The sequence below is a fragment of the Felis catus genome, chromosome D3 (genome assembly GCF_018350175.1).
Source record: "Felis catus isolate Fca126 chromosome D3, F.catus_Fca126_mat1.0, whole genome shotgun sequence".
NCBI classification, from domain to species: Eukaryota; Metazoa; Chordata; class Mammalia; order Carnivora; family Felidae; genus Felis; species Felis catus.
Window position 1 is genome coordinate 26,589,905 of NC_058379.1, and position 19,709 is coordinate 26,609,613.

The 19,709-nt window shown below is 43.1% G+C and overlaps 1 protein-coding gene across 5 annotated transcripts in view; it reads right to left on the bottom strand.

Moving 5' to 3' along the window:
• GRK3 (G protein-coupled receptor kinase 3) overlaps window positions 1-19,709 on the bottom strand; it is a 132,363-nt gene that overhangs the window by 48,772 nt on the left and 63,882 nt on the right. For 3 of the 5 annotated variants that reach the window (XM_023241632.2, XM_019814870.3, XR_006587971.1), the window contains 5 exons: window positions 10,899-11,000; window positions 8,633-8,707; window positions 7,465-7,526; window positions 3,456-3,507; window positions 1,330-1,421 (listed from right to left, as the gene is read on the bottom strand). In XM_023241632.2, the coding sequence (XP_023097400.1) occupies window positions 1,330-1,421; window positions 3,456-3,507; window positions 7,465-7,526; window positions 8,633-8,707; window positions 10,899-11,000 (383 nt within the window). The remainder of the gene's footprint in view (window positions 1-1,329; window positions 1,422-3,455; window positions 3,508-7,464; window positions 7,527-8,632; window positions 8,708-10,898; window positions 11,001-19,709) is intronic. The other 2 variants (XM_023241633.2, XM_045041737.1) reach the window with 2 other exon arrangements.

Sequence of the window (19,709 nt, forward strand, 5' to 3'; positions counted from 1 at the left end):
CAAAGTCCACCGCGGGAGTACAGAATCGGGACGAGAGACGGGGCCGCAGAGGACTGTTCGCTAATACGGACTATGGAACAGGCAGTTATCTGCAGGCTTTATGATGTACCATCCCGTTCAATTCTCACAACCGGGAAGTATTTTCCCCACCCTACAGACTTGGGTGCAGAGGCCGAGAGAAGGCACAAACCTCGTGCCGGCCGGAAAGCAGAAGCCGGGTCTGACCCAACCATGGGACGCCAGGGCCCCCACTCTGGATCACCAGGCCATCCTGTCTCAGCAGGGCACCACACTTCAGATGCCCGAGTGCCAGACACTGGGTTCACCCCACGCAGGGCCCCAAAACAGGAAGACCAGTGGGTGTAAGTTAGTGAAGGTGAATTCCAGCCCCCACCTACTAAAGATCGTGCCAGTTACTGGACCTGTCTGAAACTAAGAGGGCCACCTGGCAAGGCCGTCAGTGCCCAATCATGGGGAGGACCCGAGCAGAAGCTGAGTGATGACCCGGTGGTGGGGGGAGAAGGACACTGAATTCGCTGACCCCAATTACTCCTCTTACACCGACTCAGACCAAGCCGCACAGACTATTCCACTTTGCTGTTATTCTAAAAGGCCTGTCACTCGATCAAACTGGTGGTTCTGGGCCTATCAAACTGTATTTTCCCATTGTCTTTTGCTTTTGGATATATGCTCACGTAAACAAACTGCTTCTAAAAACTAGCCGCCCCCCCCCCCCGACACCCGCACCACTTAAGAACTCCACCATTCACTTTCCAGAAGAGCCTCACACCCGGCACACGTGCATGTTAACTGCCTCACATCAACCACCTGTACGATCAGCGGCCGACACAGTCATGGAGACCCATGATCATGACCCTCCTAGGAGGGCATCCTGTTCGCCAGGGCTCGAGCTACCCAACTACGGGAACCGACATCTCCTGGGATGTTACCACCGAAAAGCATATGTGCTAAATCACGGGTGGTCACTGTCTAGAAGAAAAGTTCTCTCCTCTGCAAAGCAGAGAATTCTTTGCAACCGGATTGGCCCGGGAGGCGGCACAGAACGCCCCTTCTCGGTCACTTCTAGGTCCCAGACTGCTTCACCCACGGCCTGAGTGATAGGGGCTCATGACACATAGTCACTGGCTAACTTCCCATTTCACCCTACGTGATGGAAGTTCCAGCCAACTGTTCTCATTTCCGATGCCTCGCAAAAAACAGCCCTTTTCTTTCTGAGGTTAAGTTACTTCAGGAGTGAGATCGGGGGCTTCCACAAATCTATGCAGGTGTTTTCTTTTGACGCAAGCACAGAACCCATAGAAAGCTTACATTTTTCCAGTGTCTGCTTTCCTGCAACCATACACTTCACCAAATCCTCCTCGTCCAATGATTCTATGCACGCTGAAATCATTCATGGTCAACTGTGAATTCAAAACACGATACGAAAACACAGAACTGCATTAAAATCATGCCATTATTTTCACGCAACACACAGTTACCAAAAGAACAATTCTGACGGCGGGATCTGCCCTTTCTGCGACTGATTCCCCGGACTGCAAGACGAGATGGGCAAGGCTGCAAGACGTTCTAGAACCCCCACGTGCTCCACCCTCAAAGCGCACAAAAGGGAGGCGGGTGGGACGAGGACAGAGTGGGAGCCGAGTCAGATTGTTTTTCCGCTCTCCTGCGTTTTAGGTCGTAAGCCGTATGCCCCGAAGACAGGGGAGTGTGAAATTTCTAGTCCAAATGAAAAGCCACCTCAGCTACTCTGAAGCCGGAAGTGTGGGAACAGCTCAGCAATTCCAGGAACTGTCATGGTAAAAAAAAATAAGTCTACATCGAGGGCATCTATGTTTTCCTAACAGCGGGCCATATGATGAGAAAACTCGGCGGGTGCCGGCCATGTGAATTTTTTATCGATAACGTCAGGGAATCGCTAGGACTCATGCTGGGCATGTGAGCATGAAACAAGACCCGAAGTAGGAGGAAAGTGTATAAAGAGGCTTCATTCATAAGCCCTTTCCTTGTGTCAGGATCTCAGCAATGCCCCACCTCCCAAGTAGCTTTAACAGTCTTCAATGGTACAAAGGCAGACAGTGAGCCCGATGTCTAAAGGGGCAGTCGGAAAAGAGCAAACACCTTAGTAGCTTATGCATGCTGGCAAGTTAAGGGTCAGGTTCCTGAAGGGTTCCCCCCACACAGCCCTTGAAACACGTTTGCAGCCACAGCTAACTGGGCCCACAGGCCTCACATCTGATGCTCAGGGGACAGACAGCAGGACATGAGCACCCGGGGTCTGCTGAAGGAGCAGAAGCGTGAGAAAGCTCTATGGCAAATACAGAGGATATTTTTGAAAAATGTGTGATTTCCCTCTTGTTTCTACAATCCTGCCAGGAACTGTGAAAGAAAGGGGAAGTTTAAAAAAAAAAAAAAAAGAAGAATTAAAACAAAAAAAACCACACACACACACACACACACACACACACACACACACACACACACACACAAACTGCTTCTCCCAATGGTATCCTCAAGTTAAAAAAAAAAAAATCCAGTTGATGATTTCTTTTTCTTAGAAATGGACATGAAGGGGAAGGTAAAAGATGCTGTATCGAGAAACGAGGGTATGGGGCACCTGGGTGGCTCAGCTGATTTAGCGTCTGACTATGGCTCAGGTCACGATCTTCGGGTTTGTGAGTTCAAGCCCCGTGTCAGGCTCTGTGCTGACGGCTCGCAGTCTGGAGCCTGCTTCGGATTCTGTGTCTGCCTTTCTCTCTGTCCCTCCCCCGCTCGCGCTCTCTTTCTCAAAAAAAAAAATAATAATAAATAAATAAACATTAAAAAAATTTAAAAAAAAAAGGAGGGTTCTAAAAGTGAAGCAGGGGGCATGCCCCAGAACTTGAGGTTGAAAGCTGGAAGCAGATGAGCCTTTTGGGAAATGTGTGTTAGAAAGTAGCCGGTTTCTGAGGACTGCTTTTCTCACTCTCAAAAATATTTAAAAAAATAATAAATTAAAAAAAAAGGAGATGAAACCTTGGGCTAATAAGAGATGCCATCATTCTTATGACAAGATTAGACCTAATAATAAGAAAGAGAAGAGAGTCTTTACCAGGATGCCGAAAGACAAGAGCATGTGGGAAGCACGTTCTGTAGGAGACTTGTATTTTTTACTACTATTTCTGTGGGTCAGTCACTGCTTAAAATACCCTTTCTTAACTAAATAAACACATCCTTATATGAATGGGAAAAAAGAGAATTAAACCTCGAACTGTTTACGAAACCGGGTACGGGGGGATGAATTCTTCTTACGTTAAAGCTGTAAGGGAGACATCTGTTAGTGGCGCATTACCCGTGGGAGTGTGCTCCGGGATAAAGTATTTTCTCACGAAGTTAAGCCAGAGGAAGTTTTTATTTAAAAAAAAAGGGGGGGGGGGGAGAATTAAGAGGATACTCACATGGATGTTTAATTCTACGTTTTTCCACTGGCAAAATCGGGTGAACTTGTCACTAAAAAAAGAATATAATAATGGTCACTGAAGAGTCACGTGTCACAGGAGTCGGGTTGACCGGGCAATGTTAACAGACAACCTCAGACGGAACACCTGTGTTGCTTCTTGACCAGAGGCATGTTTTCTTCAACATGTTTCTCGCAAAGCATTCCCCAGGATTCGCGGCTTTATTTTACGATTCAGGTGAAAGACGGCGTGTTCCCCTTAAACTGTGGTTACTGCGTCTCTATCTGAATCGGCACCGTCCAAGAGAAGGCCTAACGTGAGCCACGCTGGTAGTTTAATCTGAATACTGTTACTTTCCTGAACCCCAGTACAGCAAAAAAACTATCATTTCAACATGTAATTGGTATAAAATTAGTAGCGAGGCATTCTAGAACCTAGTTCCTACATTTGGTTTTGAAACTTAAGTGTGTATTTTGCACTTGGAGCCCATCTTCATTCACACTCGTCACACCGGTCATTTCAAGTGCTCAGGAGTCACACGTGGCTAGTGGCTACCATACCGGACCATGCCGCTCTAAGCGACAAGAAAATTAGTATTTGTAAAGAATTCCAAGAACAGCAGACACCCCATGGGGCTTTCCATGTGCAAGGCCCTGGTCGATGAAGATGCCCATTCCGCAGCAGAGGAGACCCAGGCGTGGCCAAGGTCACACAGTGAGAGGAGTGGTGGGGTCAGACCTGAACCCAGACCCAGCACTGTTGCTCCAAGACACAAATGCTATAGGAGAAAAAACCCCTGAGGCCAGAATCGCAAGATGCGCCAAGTCCTACTGAGCCGATTTGCTCCCACAATTTACTCAACTGCGTGAATAGATTTTTCTTCTAGGAAGTAAGAAAAATACCTATCCCCACACCTATTTTAATACAGACATGATTTTCATTAATTAATGAGCAACGCCGTCTAAGGGGTGTGTTTTAAAACATTTTTTCAAAAGAATTGCGTTCTTGACTGAAAGCTCCTCAAAGGCAAAGAATATTCTTGGTGACTGCTGGATTTCACGTAGCCCCTGGCACAATTCCTTACACAGGCACAGTATCCAGGGTTCTTTGAATGCATGAATGAATGAATGAATGAATGAGAGAGAGAGAGAGAGAGAAAGGGAGAGGTGGAGGGAGGGAGAGAGTACTTATGAAATGCACGGTACAGGAATTATCAGCACTGTAACAGAATGCCTTAAGGCATCTAAATATCCCAGTTTCCTGGGGGTTTCATTTAATATGCCTTCTTAGGATCTTTTAAAAATATTGCTGAGGCTAATATAATCACGTTGAAAATCAAAAGCAGAAGAACTCTTTACAATTCTGAGGCATCTTTTGTCAATGAATCTAAAATGAAGCTTACAGAGTGTTTCACTGATCTCCCTATCATCTCTGTGGGGTTAGTCAAATTATATTTGGAGAGTTTCTGAAAGTTATTTCAAACGTTTTGGTTTTTTTAAAGCATGATGAGTCCAACCAGCAAACACACACTGGGGTGCTCTCTGTGCTTACACCATGGCCGTGCCTTGGAAATTCACTTGGTGTGTTGGCCCAGCTCCTACTCCCTTCCCTCATGGATTCTCGAGCTCAGAGCTGGCAACAGGGGCTAGTGATCTGGAGATTTACAAAATTTACAAGATTTACAGACTTGCGAACTAACTGGGGAAGATTAACAACCTGGGAGAGAACCATCCTGCTGACCAAGAGAAGAGGGAACCAAATCCCAACACATACCCTGCCTTAAAAGAACACACCCCCCCAAAAAAAAGGAACACCTTCAAACTCACATTTTGCCCTTGAGGTATGGGTTTGCTGTAACAAGCTCTTCTTTAGGAAGTACAGATAGCCCCCAGGGTGTCCGGGGTCAGTCATGTGTCCATGGAGGTTCTCTGAGTGCTATTTTTGGTCAATACCTAAAGCTGGAATTGGGCACTTCCTGACAGAAGAGGAACTAGGGCTGAGGACAGAGCAGGGCCTGGGCAACAGAGGGCTCCTGACAGCCAGCGCCCTTGCAGATGACATATGGCCACCCCAGAGGGAAGAGCAGAGGTTAAAGATACAAAAACAACCGGGGTGCAGTGCGGGCAGGGTGTAGGGTAAGCATTTTTAACCCCAATCTGTGACTCGGGCTTAAGACTGCTGGGCAATTGAAGTTCACTGCCTGACGGAAGCTCACATCCCAGAGTCAGCCCCGCCTGGAACTTAGCCCCCGGGCCCTGCCTGCTTCAAGTGAAGGCACAGATCGGCCAAGGCACTGCTGAAGATTTCCTCATTATTACCAGGCTGCAGTGCAGGCCCTTGAGAGACCGCCTTCACCGTGAGACCCTCGGGGAGTGTGGCCAGTCCCGCCGAGGCCAAAGGCTACAACGTTCTATTTATGGAGTGCCCACGCTTTTCAAAACCCAAACACGAAACTCTAGGTCTGACAACGGAGTTTTTAAATTCTCATTTGAGACTGTAGTCGCAGAAAAAGAACCCAGGACGGTGTAAAAATGAAGAAATTCGCTTTTAAAAAGCATTTACATGATACGGTGAATAGTTTCAGAAAAGATGATTTCAGAAAATCCAGTACACGTGCTGGCCTAAAGCGCAAACAGCTGCTGTGTGTGTGTGTGTGTGTGTGTGTGTGTGTAAATGCAAACAGCTGGTGTGGGGGGTGGGGCACTAAGAGCCAAAGGCTCAACCAGCGGGGAGAAAAGTGACAGGCAGGCTGGCCTGGTGGCTCATGAAAGAACCTAAGAGCAAAGATCTACAGGACGCCCCCCCTCCGAGTTTTATGCCCATCCCTGTTTTTCCCCTCTGCCCCAATGATCACGTAAAAGCTCTCAGCTGACCCAAGAGCTGGAAAGGTCAGATTTTCGAACCAACGGAGATGGAGACAGCGAGGGCAGGCCTCCCGCTGAAACCCAGCCAGCCTAGCCCCTCGGAGTAAACTACTGCTTTCTGGCAAAGTCTCTGCTCCTGCTCAGAGAAGTGTAATAATCATTTGTATGCATATTCGCTTCCCCCAAGTACTGACTCTACTCCAGGATAAAATTGTCTCTTGAACTCTAGTGGAATCACACCACCACGTTTTTTGTTTTGTTTTGTTTTGTTTAATTACTTTAGTTCAGAGACTATGGGGAGGGGGGGAGCAAAAAACTGCCGTGAAGAAGCATTTGTTTTTAAAGGGCAATTATGGAACAGCTGCGGGGCTGCTCCAGCACCGAGACACAATCATCATGTCGCTTGTCGAGAAATTAGCCGAGTCTGTGGAGAGGAGCACGGTCTGTGCGAATGCAGATTCGGTTTCAGAAAAGCCCCAATTCCAGCGGTGCCTGTTCACAGAGGAATACTCGAAATCCTGATGTTTGCCCGACTGCTGGGTGCCTGAAAGGGCACTTTTGCAGGCAGCACCGAATGCGTTCAGGGTTTTGTAGGACAAGCACACACGTATAGTCTGAGTCACTCAAAGGGAACGTATTTAGCAGGGATCGCAATAACGTATATGAGCACAGACGTCTGCCTGGACCCTTCAGTTCCATTACATGAGGAATCAAGTGCAGGCCTGATCCACTTTCGGGGGCAGGATCTCAAAGTGCAAACCAAGGAATGAGGTTAACAGAACAGGGCTTGCATTAGCAAAGGTGTCCCAATAAGCTACTTTTAATGTTGTGGTTCCATAGTCTATTTAAACTTTAGACCATTTTGAAGCTAAAGAGATTCAAAATGAAGAGACATTAAGATATGTGAATCCTAAATAATACTTTAAACTACTGAGGTAACAGTCTAAGGCTAAGCCTGGTGCATAGTACGTGCTCAGTTAAGTACTTGTCAAATGAACAAATCAACACACATTTTAATAAGGACAGAGCTCACTGGGTAAAAGGAGATACACCTGTACAAGATTTTATATATATATTAATGTGTTAAAATAATGTTCTAGCAAGTATCCCCCCCAGCAATGTCACATATACGTGAAGTTTCATACCTTTCCATAAATTTTTGGAAAATGTTGCCTCGGAGACTTTCACAAATTTCTTCTATGTAGGGCTGGAAAGGATGGAAAAGAAATTCCACACTGCGTAAATAGGAACCCATAACACAAACTGATGAGACTCGGACTGGTGGGAGTTCCCACTCTTCTACTTGCCCTTGTCGGTGCTTGCCCCGTTTTCAATAACAGATTCATCACCGTGATTGTTTACTTAACAGTTATCTGCACTATTCAACTGCGAGTTCCAGGAAGGTAAGGACAGGTCTGTCCTGTTTGCCACCGAATCCTTACGGCCTGGCATGGTTCCTGGAAAGTCACAGAGGCTTCCCGGGTGACCAGAGTTGGTTTTCCGGGTGTGTGACCCATGCAGCCACATAGGGCTGGCACCCAAAAGGGCCCACTGCTTGGTTTGGGGCCCTGCTATCGCCATCTTGAAATTCTTAATTTCTGACCAAGGGGCCCATGTCTTTCACGCTGCACTGGTCTCTGGAAGTTACACAGCACATTTTGTTAATTAATAAGTGTTGCTAGTCAGCATCGATACTGAGTTTTAAAGACTAAAAGCTAATGGATCCATGGAGTAAATGGGTTTTTTGTAATTAGCTATTTTACTTATTGACTTTCTACCTCACATAATCATAGAGATAAGGACAACCATGGGGAAGAGTTAACCCCTCTCCTCATTTTGCACATACGGAGGCTGGGGTACTGCGGGCAGGTGCTATCCCATGGTCTCTGAGCAAATTCATGGCTAGACCAAGATTAAGGGCTCCTGGCTCATTTGCGCAGTGCATGTCCCTTTACAGAGAACAATCTACAGGGGACCCTTGTATAACAGGAGTCTGAACCACACAAGTCCACTTATACCTTGATTTCTTACAGTACAATATTGTAAATGCATTTCCTTATAATTTTCTTAATGTTTTCTTTTCTCTAGCTTATTATAAAAATACAGAATAGAATATATATAACATACAAAGTAGGTGTTAATCAACTGTTTATGTGACCAGTAAGACTCCTGGTCAATAACAGGCCATCAGTAAAGTTTGGGGGTGGGAATCAAACGTTATAAGTGGATTTTTGACTACAGGGGGGTCAGCGCCCCTATTCCCTATGTAGTTCAAGGGTCAGCTGTATGTATTTTGAAGTACTTTTGCCTTACCTGGAAAAGAGTGGATGTCACTTGTTTCTTGGATAGGTGACTTTGTACATGTTCTACAGCTTGCTTTGAGAACGGCTTTTTTATTAAGAAAAAAAAAATCAGAAAACTGTTATTTTTTTCCCACAAATATAAAACATAAACCTATGTTACACAATACCACAACATATAATTTAACACAATTACTAGGCAGGAACCTATGGTAGTTATGTTGACGTGCATTCTTTAGAAATCAGTTGGATATTTATGGGCAATCCAAACAGATGCTTGTCCCTCTGAGCTTCTAGAATTCTTAGACGCCGTGTCGAGAAGGATGATGAGCATGGGGCACCTGACCGACATATCTAGTCCCACAAGAATGTAAGATTAACTGTGATGTAAAAAAAAAAAGTGTAAAGACGCTTACTATCACTTTATTAAATGCATATATCCCTTAATTAGCTAATAATAAGGGTCCTGAGAACATACAAATTCTACTAGATAAGACCAAACAAATGCGTGAAAATACACTTAAGAGTTAAATGTCAGGACTACAAAGCTAATCCAGGGTGGTAGAGGGTTGGAGGTTAAGGGAAGTCTTGCCGTGACCATGGCAGAGGGGAACTGGCTCTGGAAGAATAAAGCCTACACCAGCAAGAAGTACACAGTCTGTTCTCCCCCCAAACTTCCAATTACATCTTCTTTAATAACGCACCCCAAGGAGGACAGCTTCACACGCACCCTATACTGCCGAAAAACCTGCTGAATTGCTGAGCTACATGACCACTAATTTCCGAGGCATCCCCACAGAACAGCCGGCATTTTCCAAGGTTCAGCCATTCTCTGGCAAGGTAGCAAGGCACAGAGCATCGACCGTTTAGCTCCAGCTCAGGATTCCTGTCTACTACGGGGCGCCTGGGTGGCTCAGTTGGTTAAGCCCACTGGCTCTTGATTTGGGCTCGGGTCATGATGCCGTGGTTTGTGAGTTCGAGCCCCACATCGGGCTCTGCGCTGACAGCACAGAGGCTGCTCGGGATTCTCTCTCTCTCTCCCTCTCTCTGCCCCTCCCCTGTTCGCACATGCTCTCTCTCTCTCAAAATAAATAAATAAACATTAGAAAACAAAAAGAAATGCATGCCACAAGAGGTGCCACCTTTAGCCATAGTTATTCACGTGTCAGTTAAGACGGTGAATGGCACAATAAATACAGAGGCACCAAAATAAACCATGATCCTGGCCAGTGCCGTCCGCTGGAACTTTCTGCAATGGCGGCAATGGTGTGAACCTGTGCTGTCCAATACTGGAGCCACCAGCCACGTGTGGCTATTGAGCACTTGAAATGTGGCTCATGAGGAACTGAGAAGTTAACTTTTTAACTCCATTGGATTTTAATGGAGTTTACACAGCCACCTGTGGCTCCTGTACTGGACACAGCAGGCCAGAACCATGGGGCCACTCCTTTAGAAAACTCTCTCAGAGACGTTACGTGTTAAAAAAAAAAAATAATAACATTTATTCATTTTTTGAGAGACAGAGTGACAGTATGAGCAGGGGAGGGACAGAGAGAGAGGGAACACAGAATCCGAAGCAGGCTCCCGGCTCCTAGCCATCAGCACAGAGCCTGACGCCGGGTTCGAACTCACCAACAGCGGGATCATGACCTGAGCCGAAGTCAGACGCTTAATCGACTGAACCACTCAGGCGGCCCACGTGACAAATTTTTATTACTAATTATTCCACTCACTCCTGGTGGAATAGTTTCCTAGGAACCTAGTTTATCGCAATGACTGGATGGATTATTTATCTGATTTACACTGGGGGGGGGGATATTTCCACTGTCTATTTAGCTATTAATAAAATTAATGTAATAATTATGCTCTTCCTCATGAATCCACAGAAACCATTTAAAATTTATGTTGATCAATATTTGATTAGCCTAATTATTTAAAGGAGAGCCACACTAACAACAATAAAGCTTAATTTCCTTTAGAAAGTCTAGAACTGAGACCAGCCCTTTCTTCCGCTTATCTGAAGGAGCTGTCAATGTTATTTGCCTCGTTCTTCTTTGCCATGAAAGATCTGCTTTCGGAAACACACTCGGAGGAGACAAAGCAACAGCTCTGTATCAGGGTTACCAGGACACAAATGACAGAAGAGAAGAGACAGGTCCCGTCCCCGGGGACTCCTGTTCGATCTTTAAACTTGTTCCTCCCATTTGGGTTTCTCTCTGGGAACTCTGCAAGCTGTCTCCTACCCATCCTGGAGGAACAGGACACAAAGAAAGACTTACATGCGAACAAGACAGCAGCTCCTTCATGATGTACTTGTCATAAATTTGCCGGCTCCTGCAAAGGCGGTCTTCTTCATTCTCAAGCTTCTCGTATTCTTTTATCTAGATTTTTCAAAGTTAGCATGGTTAGGTACGTCTTCCCAGAAAACTCGCTTTATTAAAAGATATTACTTGCCCGGGAAAAACCACTTCCACAGGAGATTAAGGCAAATTGCTGAACCCGCTACTCCACCGGAAACAACCACTTCTAATGTTAGAAGAATGAAGTTGGGATCATTTAAATGCAACTTGAAACATACAAATGAGTTTTTTCCTATGATGAACCTCATCACTTAAATTTAGAAGCACAATATCAGGAAACAAATATTGCCATGGCTACAATTATCTTACAATATACCAGCCCGGGACCATTCATCCTTGCCAATTCTCCTTTCCAGAGCAAAACCCATTTAAATCTGGCTGTAATTCAGTTCTAAGACTTATGACGGGGGTCATTCTCACTCAGCTACGGCATTACAAAACAAAAGAAAATATATATATATATATGTATTGTCACAATTCCTGCAAAGAGATTTTTTTTAAAAAACCAACTGAATGTTTTAGAAAGGCATTGACCCATAGAAGCAAGCATTGGTTTTTCAGGTTTGAGCTTCAGCCGCACAATAAAGTGTTAACAGACAGGTGCCTTCAAACAGTCTATATAGGGAAGCTAATCGGAATGGTGAGGATAAGCCAAATAATAAAAATATGCTTTAGAAACACTTGCCTTATGTCGAAAATGGCCCAATCACTCCAATCTGATAACAAAAGCTCCTGCATCAGAGGAGTTGCTTTTATTTATTTACAGAAATACTTCTAATCCAAAAGACAGGAGAACGAGAGCACAAATGAAATACGGAGTTAGCAGGAAGACTGTAGCAAAGATCTTCAATATAATCATTAATTGCTACGTATGACTTACTTTTGGGAACACAGCGTTTTCAACAGACAGACAGTTGTTTACATGGACTTTTCACAGTATCTGAGAGTTCTTTATTCCGGGATGACAGAACAGAAATGAAAGTTACCTTTTTACAGGATAGGCTGGGTTAGATCATTTTGAAATCAAAACCAGTAAATCCTAGGAGAATTTCCGATAAAGACGGGGCACAGCTGGCAGGGAGTGGGTGTGTGTGTGAAATACTGAGGTCCCGGATGAGGGCCAGCTGGTTGACACCCGGAGAAATGACTGGGGTCATCTTATTATCCTGAAATACCACCAGTGTTACAACGAGGGGGCTGGGATTCACAAGTCTGTGACTGCCAGGGCTTAGAATGGAGTCTTGTTGGAACAGACAATAAAGTCTCCCTTGAAGGCAGGCGGACTGGGGTAGGCTATACCCCACCCAACCAGAAAAGACTGTTCGAATGAAGCAGCAACCCAGCAATGTTGGCGTAGCCAAAGAATCCGGGCTTAACGACTGTGAGTCAATTCAGAAAAACAAGTCTAGGGAGTTCAAATACCATGCTGGATGCAAATATGGCAGCTGTGAGGCAACAGAAACCAGACAGCAAAATCCGAAGTAGAGTCAGAAAACAAACAGAGGATCTGGCTTGGTTGATTACTTTTGTTGTTTTAATATTAGGTAGGTCCGTAGGTCAGTGCAGAATTCTGGGATAGAAGAGGTTCACGGAAACGTTTCTGCCTAAACAAGTAAATGAACTCAAGAAATTGTAAGCCTTCATGGAATTATTATCCTAGATAACAAATGTAATGAAATATAAGTCTATGTTCCTGGGGGCCTCAAAAGCAAGTTGACACCTGTTTAAACAAATGCTGATGCCATGGGAAGTTTTCCATGAACTGTAGCAATCTGACCACATGGAACATTCTTGTTTCTCGGGCAAATGATATGCTGAACCACAATACCAGCTTTATTAAGAGCCTTGTAGCTCATGAACTCCCAACCCGAACAACAGAAAAGGTAACTCTCAGTAGGCAAAGTAAGAGCCTCAAGTGTCTGTGGCTGTAATTCAAAATTCACTTTCTATTATCAGGAGGACCACTAACTAGAGAACATGCAGTCAACTATCTGTCAATCTAGCCAGGATGATCTTATTGTAGCCTATGCATGGAAAATGCCACACCTCTAACTGGGGCAGTTAGGTTGACCAGGTAACCTGAGCAGGCAGAGGCCTGAGTTCAAGGTGAAAAGTCTCCCCTTGCGCAGGCAAGAAGTGTGGTGGTCATCGATGACGAACGTTCACTGATCGTGTGGTCCCGTTCTGCCTGGGTGCTTACAAAGTTCACAGCTGAACACGCAGCCTCAATAACCAGAACCCTAAGGGCAAGCAACTTCTGGTCCCCAGCTCCACTTTCTTACTACCATTCCGTTGAGATGGCCTTGTAAAGCCACTGATGGCTTCCGCAACAACTATACATTCTATACTATACTATACTATACGCTCACCTTCGTGAGGGATCAGAAGTACAAACATAACCAGGAAGGAGCACCAAACAGAAGCTGGCAAGTAGGAGAGGATATTCTCGAAAATAAACAGCGAGAGAGAGGGAGCTCCAAAATTCTGTGCGTAAAAACTGCCAAGATCTCTGTTGGACCCTATAATGACCTGCGAGCATGGCAAGTCCAAAGCAGTCCAGATAAGGCTACAAGAATTGGACAAGATTCGGCTGTTACTCATAGGACAGAGCTTTTGAAAACTGAGTTCAAGTTAATTGCTAAAACAAAAAATCACCACCCTTTCAAGAAGCATACAGAATTTAGAGTACATCTCTATAATATATTAATCCCAATGTACAAAACACAATCCAAAACTATCCTACACATCGGGGCACCTGGGTGGCTCAGTCGGTTGAGTGACTATTGATTTTGGCTCAGGTCATGATCCGAGGGTTGGGGGATCGAGCCCCATGGTGGGCTCCACGCTGGGTGTGGAGTCTGCCTAGGATTCTCTCTCTCTTTCCCTCTGCCCTTCTTCCCAACTCATGCTCTCTCTCCCTCTCTCGAAAATAAAGAAAGTAAAATAAAAATAAGAAAACAAATTATTCTACATACCAAGAAACAGGAAAATGTGGCCCACACACTCTAAGAGAACAGACCATAAATGAAGACCATTCTGAGATTACTCTGGTGTCAGAATTATCAGACAAGGATTTGATGCAGCTTTATAACTATACTTCAAAGACATAACGGAAAATATACATAAAATGAATAAAAAGATAGGAAATAGCAGAAGAAACATATTAACTATGGGAAAAACCAAATGGCAATTTTAAGACTAAAAAACACATTTGAAATAAAACCTTCAATGGATGGACATAACAGAGATGCCAAAAGAGTCGATGAATTTGAAGAAAGATCCATAGAAATTACCCCCACAGAAAGAAAAACTATTTGGGGAAAAACACTGAATAGGGCAGCAGTGATATTCAGTATAATATCCAAAAATCAAATACACATATAGTTGGAATCCCAGAAAGAGGGGAAAGAGAGATTGAGGTAGAAAAATGCTTTAAGGGGTGCCAGGGTAGCACAGTCAGTTAAGCATCCAACTCCTTTTGTTAATGTTTATTTATTTTTGAGAGAGAGAGAGAGAGAGAGAGAGAGAGTGCAAGCAGGGGAGGGGCAGAGAGAGAGGGAGACACAGAATCCGAGGCAGGCTCCAGGCTCCGAGCTGTCGGCACAGAGCCCGACGCGGGGCTCGAACTCACAGACTGTGAGATTGTGACCTAAGCCGAAGTCGGACGCTCAACCAGTTGAGCCACCCAAGCACCCCAAGCATCCGGTCTTGAGCTCAGCTCAGGTCTTGATCTTAGGGTTGTGAGTTCAAACCCCATGTTGAGCTCTGCCCTGAGCGTGGAGACTACGTAAAAAAAATGCTTTAAGAGTAATGGTCCAAATTTTACCAGATTTGATGAAAGATAATAAATTTACAGATTTCAAGAAAGTCAGCAAACTCTACAAAGGATAAACAAAATACCTAAAATTACTCCATTAAAATACAAATTGTCAGAAATGGGGGAGGGGGTGCTGAGCAAGATATTTTTATATTTGTCTCAATGAAACACAATATATAAAAACACTGGTTGGAAGTAGAAGGGGAAAGATATATCATGAAAACAGGAAGCATAAAGAGACTGAATGGCTACATTAATATCCAGTGAAGTCGTCTATAAGACCAAGACTATGACCAGCAATGAGGAGGGACATTTCATAGGAAAACACATAACATCATAAACACATATGCACCTAATAACAGAGCTTCAAAATACATTTTAAAAATGACGAGAAAAAGAATAGACAATTCTAGAGTTGGGAGATTTTTATCACCCTTCTCTCAGCGACTGATAGAACAACTAGATCTAAAATCCGTAAAGAGGGGCACTGGGGTGGCTCACTCAGTTAAGTGTCCGACTCCATTTCAGCTCAGGTCATGATCTCATGGGTACATTAGTTCAAGCCCTGAGTCTGGCTCTGTGCTGATAGCTTGGGATTCTCTCTCTCTGCCTCTCCCCTGCTCGTGCTCTCTCTCCCTCTCAAAATAAATAAATAAACTTAAAAAAAATAATTTAAAAACTCAGTAAAGATGCAGAAGGTCTGTCCTATCAACCCCCTTAATGTTAATTGATATTTAGAGAATATTCAGTTAACACTCCCATCTTAAATTTTCCATGGGCTTTAGAATAAAATCTGAATTTGTTACTCTGGCCCCCAACCCCATCTCCCTCCTCAACCTCATCTTATCTCACACTACCCCACTCCTCTAATCCACTATGAACATACCATGGTGGTCTAATTTCAGTTCCTCTAACATGCCAAGTTCTTTCCCACCACATGAGGGGCTATGTCTTAGCCCCGTTCAGCCTAAAATGCTCTCTCTCCTCCCCCTGCTCCCATCTCCAAAAGACTAGCCTCCTTGTCAATCAAATCTCAGTTTACATGCCCACTTTTCAAAGAGTCAGTCTTTCACCCATCAGTGTAAAGTGGCCCCCAAGTCACGGTACATCACATTCAGTTCTGAGTCTGTTTTGAGTCACTGCATAGCAGTTATTACTTCCTGATACATTTCCTGTTATTTATTGCTTGTTTATTGTCTGTTTCTCTCGACCAGAATAGAAGCTCAAGGGGGAGCAAGGGCTTTGTCTTGCTCATCCAAGCAATGCCTAGCACTGGCGGCTGACGTATACTGGTTGAATGAAGAAAAGTCTACGGATTAACTTTGCCTCTGATCTTATATTTATTCTCTGTTCTCCATAATTTATTTCTAAATCTAGGTATATTTACATATTTCAATAAGCTGCCTCCAAATCTCACTGGAACAAGGAAGCAGAACCAACACACTGAGCAGTAACTATGCATCAGGGAATGTTCTAGTGTCCTGCAGTCACACACACAGCCTTAAGAGACAGGCACTGCCACCACCCTAAGTCTTAGCTGAGGACACCCAGGTAGGTAAGCTAGAAATCGACTGCCCAAGTTTATAGTCAGAAACTGGTGGAGTCTAAAGCCAAACTTAGGTGGGCTGAATTTAGAGCTGGCGCTCTTAACCACTAAGTTACAGCCTCCCGTAAACAGCATGTTACAGATACGGTTTAGAAAGCATCTGTCCATCCAGCAACTTATCTGAACCTCACAATCAGCCTGTGAAGCAGCAGGTGATGATCGGTAACCTCGTTTCACAGATGAGGTAACTGAAGCTCAAATATGAAGCATCCATACTGTGTGCTCCTCAAGTACAGGAACAGCGTACCCTTCACATTTATAAGCTCCAGGTCTGAAACGCAGATGCTTCAGAGATGGCTCAACGACTGGCCCCACATCCCACAGCAAGTGAGAGGCGCAGCTATACCTAGAGCCTCGCTAGGCCTTCTATGAGTCAGATACAGATGACGATGAATGCCAATTACACACGCAGAACAAGCAGGCATAGATTAAGTATCACAGAGCATTACAGACAACAAATGACGTGGGAATCGAAGATGTAAGCAATCATGGAAGACTGGGCTAGCTGTCCAGAGAGACTTGTTAGCAAATACGTAAAGTGAGCTAGACCTTAACAGAAGCTAGGGAAGGCAAGCAGCATTCTAGGCTGGAGGAAGGACATAAGTAAAGAAAAAAAAGAATGCGCTCCATGGTTAGTGGAAGTTCTACGTAAGAAGGTAGTGAAAGATAAAGACAGAGAGGTAGGAAGGTAAGTAATAACTAATATAGAGATATGTGAATGTCAGGATAAGTTATGAGGCCTTAAACATGCTGGAAATGGATAGCCACGAAAAGTCTGGGGACCCAAGAAAATGGAAGTACAACATATAAAATATACATTGCAAGATATCTGACAAAAAAGAGTCTTCTAGGGATTGGGGTCATACAACGGCCTCCAGAAATCATCAGACTGATAAAACCAAGGGCACAGAGAGGAATTATTGATAACCTCAGTGCTTAAAGGCTGTACTAATTTAGAAACCTGTATTTGAAGCCCCAAGACTGGATAGTATCTTCAATAAAAGAATATAGAGCAAGCTCCTGAGGAGCTTTGAAGAGTTATCCTCCAAAGCGATCATCTGGTAAGTTAGATCCATTGTGCACCAAACAAGAAGACAGGAGTGAAGAGCTGGAAGCACACCAACCAAGAGAAATTCCAATGTTTAAAAGCTCAAATTGAAACACATCTGCAGTACTCACCGCCATATTGGCAAGAAGTGCTCAAGAAGTAACCCAAGTAGACTGCCCACGTTTCAACCTCACAAAAGTTATGTGTTAAAGATTTCCCTGTATTTGACAAGGTGATTTAGTACTTGCTGAAACTGGAGAGGTGAGGCTTTTAAGAACAGAAAAAGAAATCTCTGACAGATGATGCTGTGATACTCATCCAGATTAGAATTCAGATTAAAATAACAAAAGTTACAGCATAGTGAGTAATATCCTTCTGATTTGCCTTATTTTTTTATATGATGCTAAATGTACATCATCATTTGACCATTCTCCCTGGAAATACATTAATATAATTTTTAAAATATCAAGTTATCAAGTATATATATAAAAAAATTTCAAGCTTTATATATGATCCAGGAAGAAAAGAATATCCCTCCAATTTTCAAACTTGTACAAAGATTACAAAGGAGTCCTAAAATGCTTGAGGATAGGATACATATGTCCTTTTTAATATATATTTTAATTTAAAATATTTCCTATTACTGTTCTAATTTCTTCTTTGACTCATAAATTACTTACAAATGTATTCACTTCCAAGAAGTCAAGGATTTCTTAGTAAACTCTGTTATTAAATTTGAGTTTAATTCCACTGCGGTCGGAAAACACTCAGAACAATTTTGATCTGGAAATCTGCAGGAGTTTTCTTTAGGGCCCAGCAAATAATTTCTTTTGATAAATATTCCATGTGTACTTTAAAGAAGGCAAAGTCTATTTCCGCTGCGTGCATCATTCTATATACGTCACTTAGGTCAAGTTTATTCATCCCTTTATTAAGATCTTCTATATCCTTACTAATTTTTTGTCTGTCTGTTCTATAAACTCTTGAGGAGTGTATGCTAACATCTCTCACTAAGAATGTAGACTTGTCTTATTTTAGGTCTGTCAATTTTGGCTTTATATATTTTGAAGTTAGCATTATTTGTACCCAAGAAGTTTAAGATCATAATCCTGACCCCTTTATCGTTACGAAATAATCTCTAGCTCCATGTAGCGTTTACCATATATTTGGCCTGTACCAGCTTTGCTTTGGTTGGTATTTGTATCTGTGCGTCCCCTTGCATCCTTCTGTTTCTAGTACACTTGTAAGCAGTATATAATGAAGTTCCGGTTATTTATTCAGGAAGGCAAACTTAGACTTTTACTTGGGAGTATTTAGTCCATTTACATTAAATGTAATTACTTATGCAGACGGATTTATGGCTACCATCTTATTCTTTGTTTTCAATTTGACCTATCTAGTTTATGTCCTTCTTTGATTCCTTTTCCCCTTTTTTATGAATCCACTATTGTCTTATTCCATTTTCTCTCTTTCAACTTGTTAGATATATACTTTTTACTCTTATAAGAGCTGTCTTAGAGATTACAATATGTATTCTTAACTGATTACCAGTCAATGCAAATTATTACTTTTACTATCCACCCACCTTCTAATAATCCTAGGATCTTAAAACACTTTAACTTCTTTAACCCCTCTCTTGCTTTTTGTGCTATCATATATTTTAGTTTTATATATATTTTAAAATCTAAAAGCTCTATTATTTTGCATGGTTAACATTCATTTATATTTTACATAGATGTCACCCTTCATGATGACCTCATTCCTTCCTGAATTTCCATCTGGGATTATTTTCCTTCTGCCTGAAGTATCTCTTTTTAGTATTTGTTGCAATGCAGGTCCAGGACTGACAAAATTCCCTTAGTTTTTCTCTGAAAATATCTCTATTTCACCCTCATTTTGAAGGAAATTTTTGCTGGGAATAGAATTCTAGGTTTTCTTTTTTTTTCTTTCATTACTTAGATGGGCACTTCACTGCCTGGTTTTTTGTTGTGCTGTTTTAATCATTTGTTTTAAGATGTCACAGTCTATTATTTATTGCTCTTTTAAAAATAATGTGTCTTTTTCCACCCCCTGGTTGCTTCTAAGAGTTTCTCCTTGTCACAGGTTTCCATGGTGTTACATTGATGTGCAAAGATAGGTTTCCTTTGTAGCCCTTCTGCTCAGGGTTCTAAGTACCTTGAATCTGTAAGTAGCTGCCTTTCGTCATTTTGTAAACCTCTCAGTATTATCTCTTCAAATATTGTTTCTGCTCCATCCCCT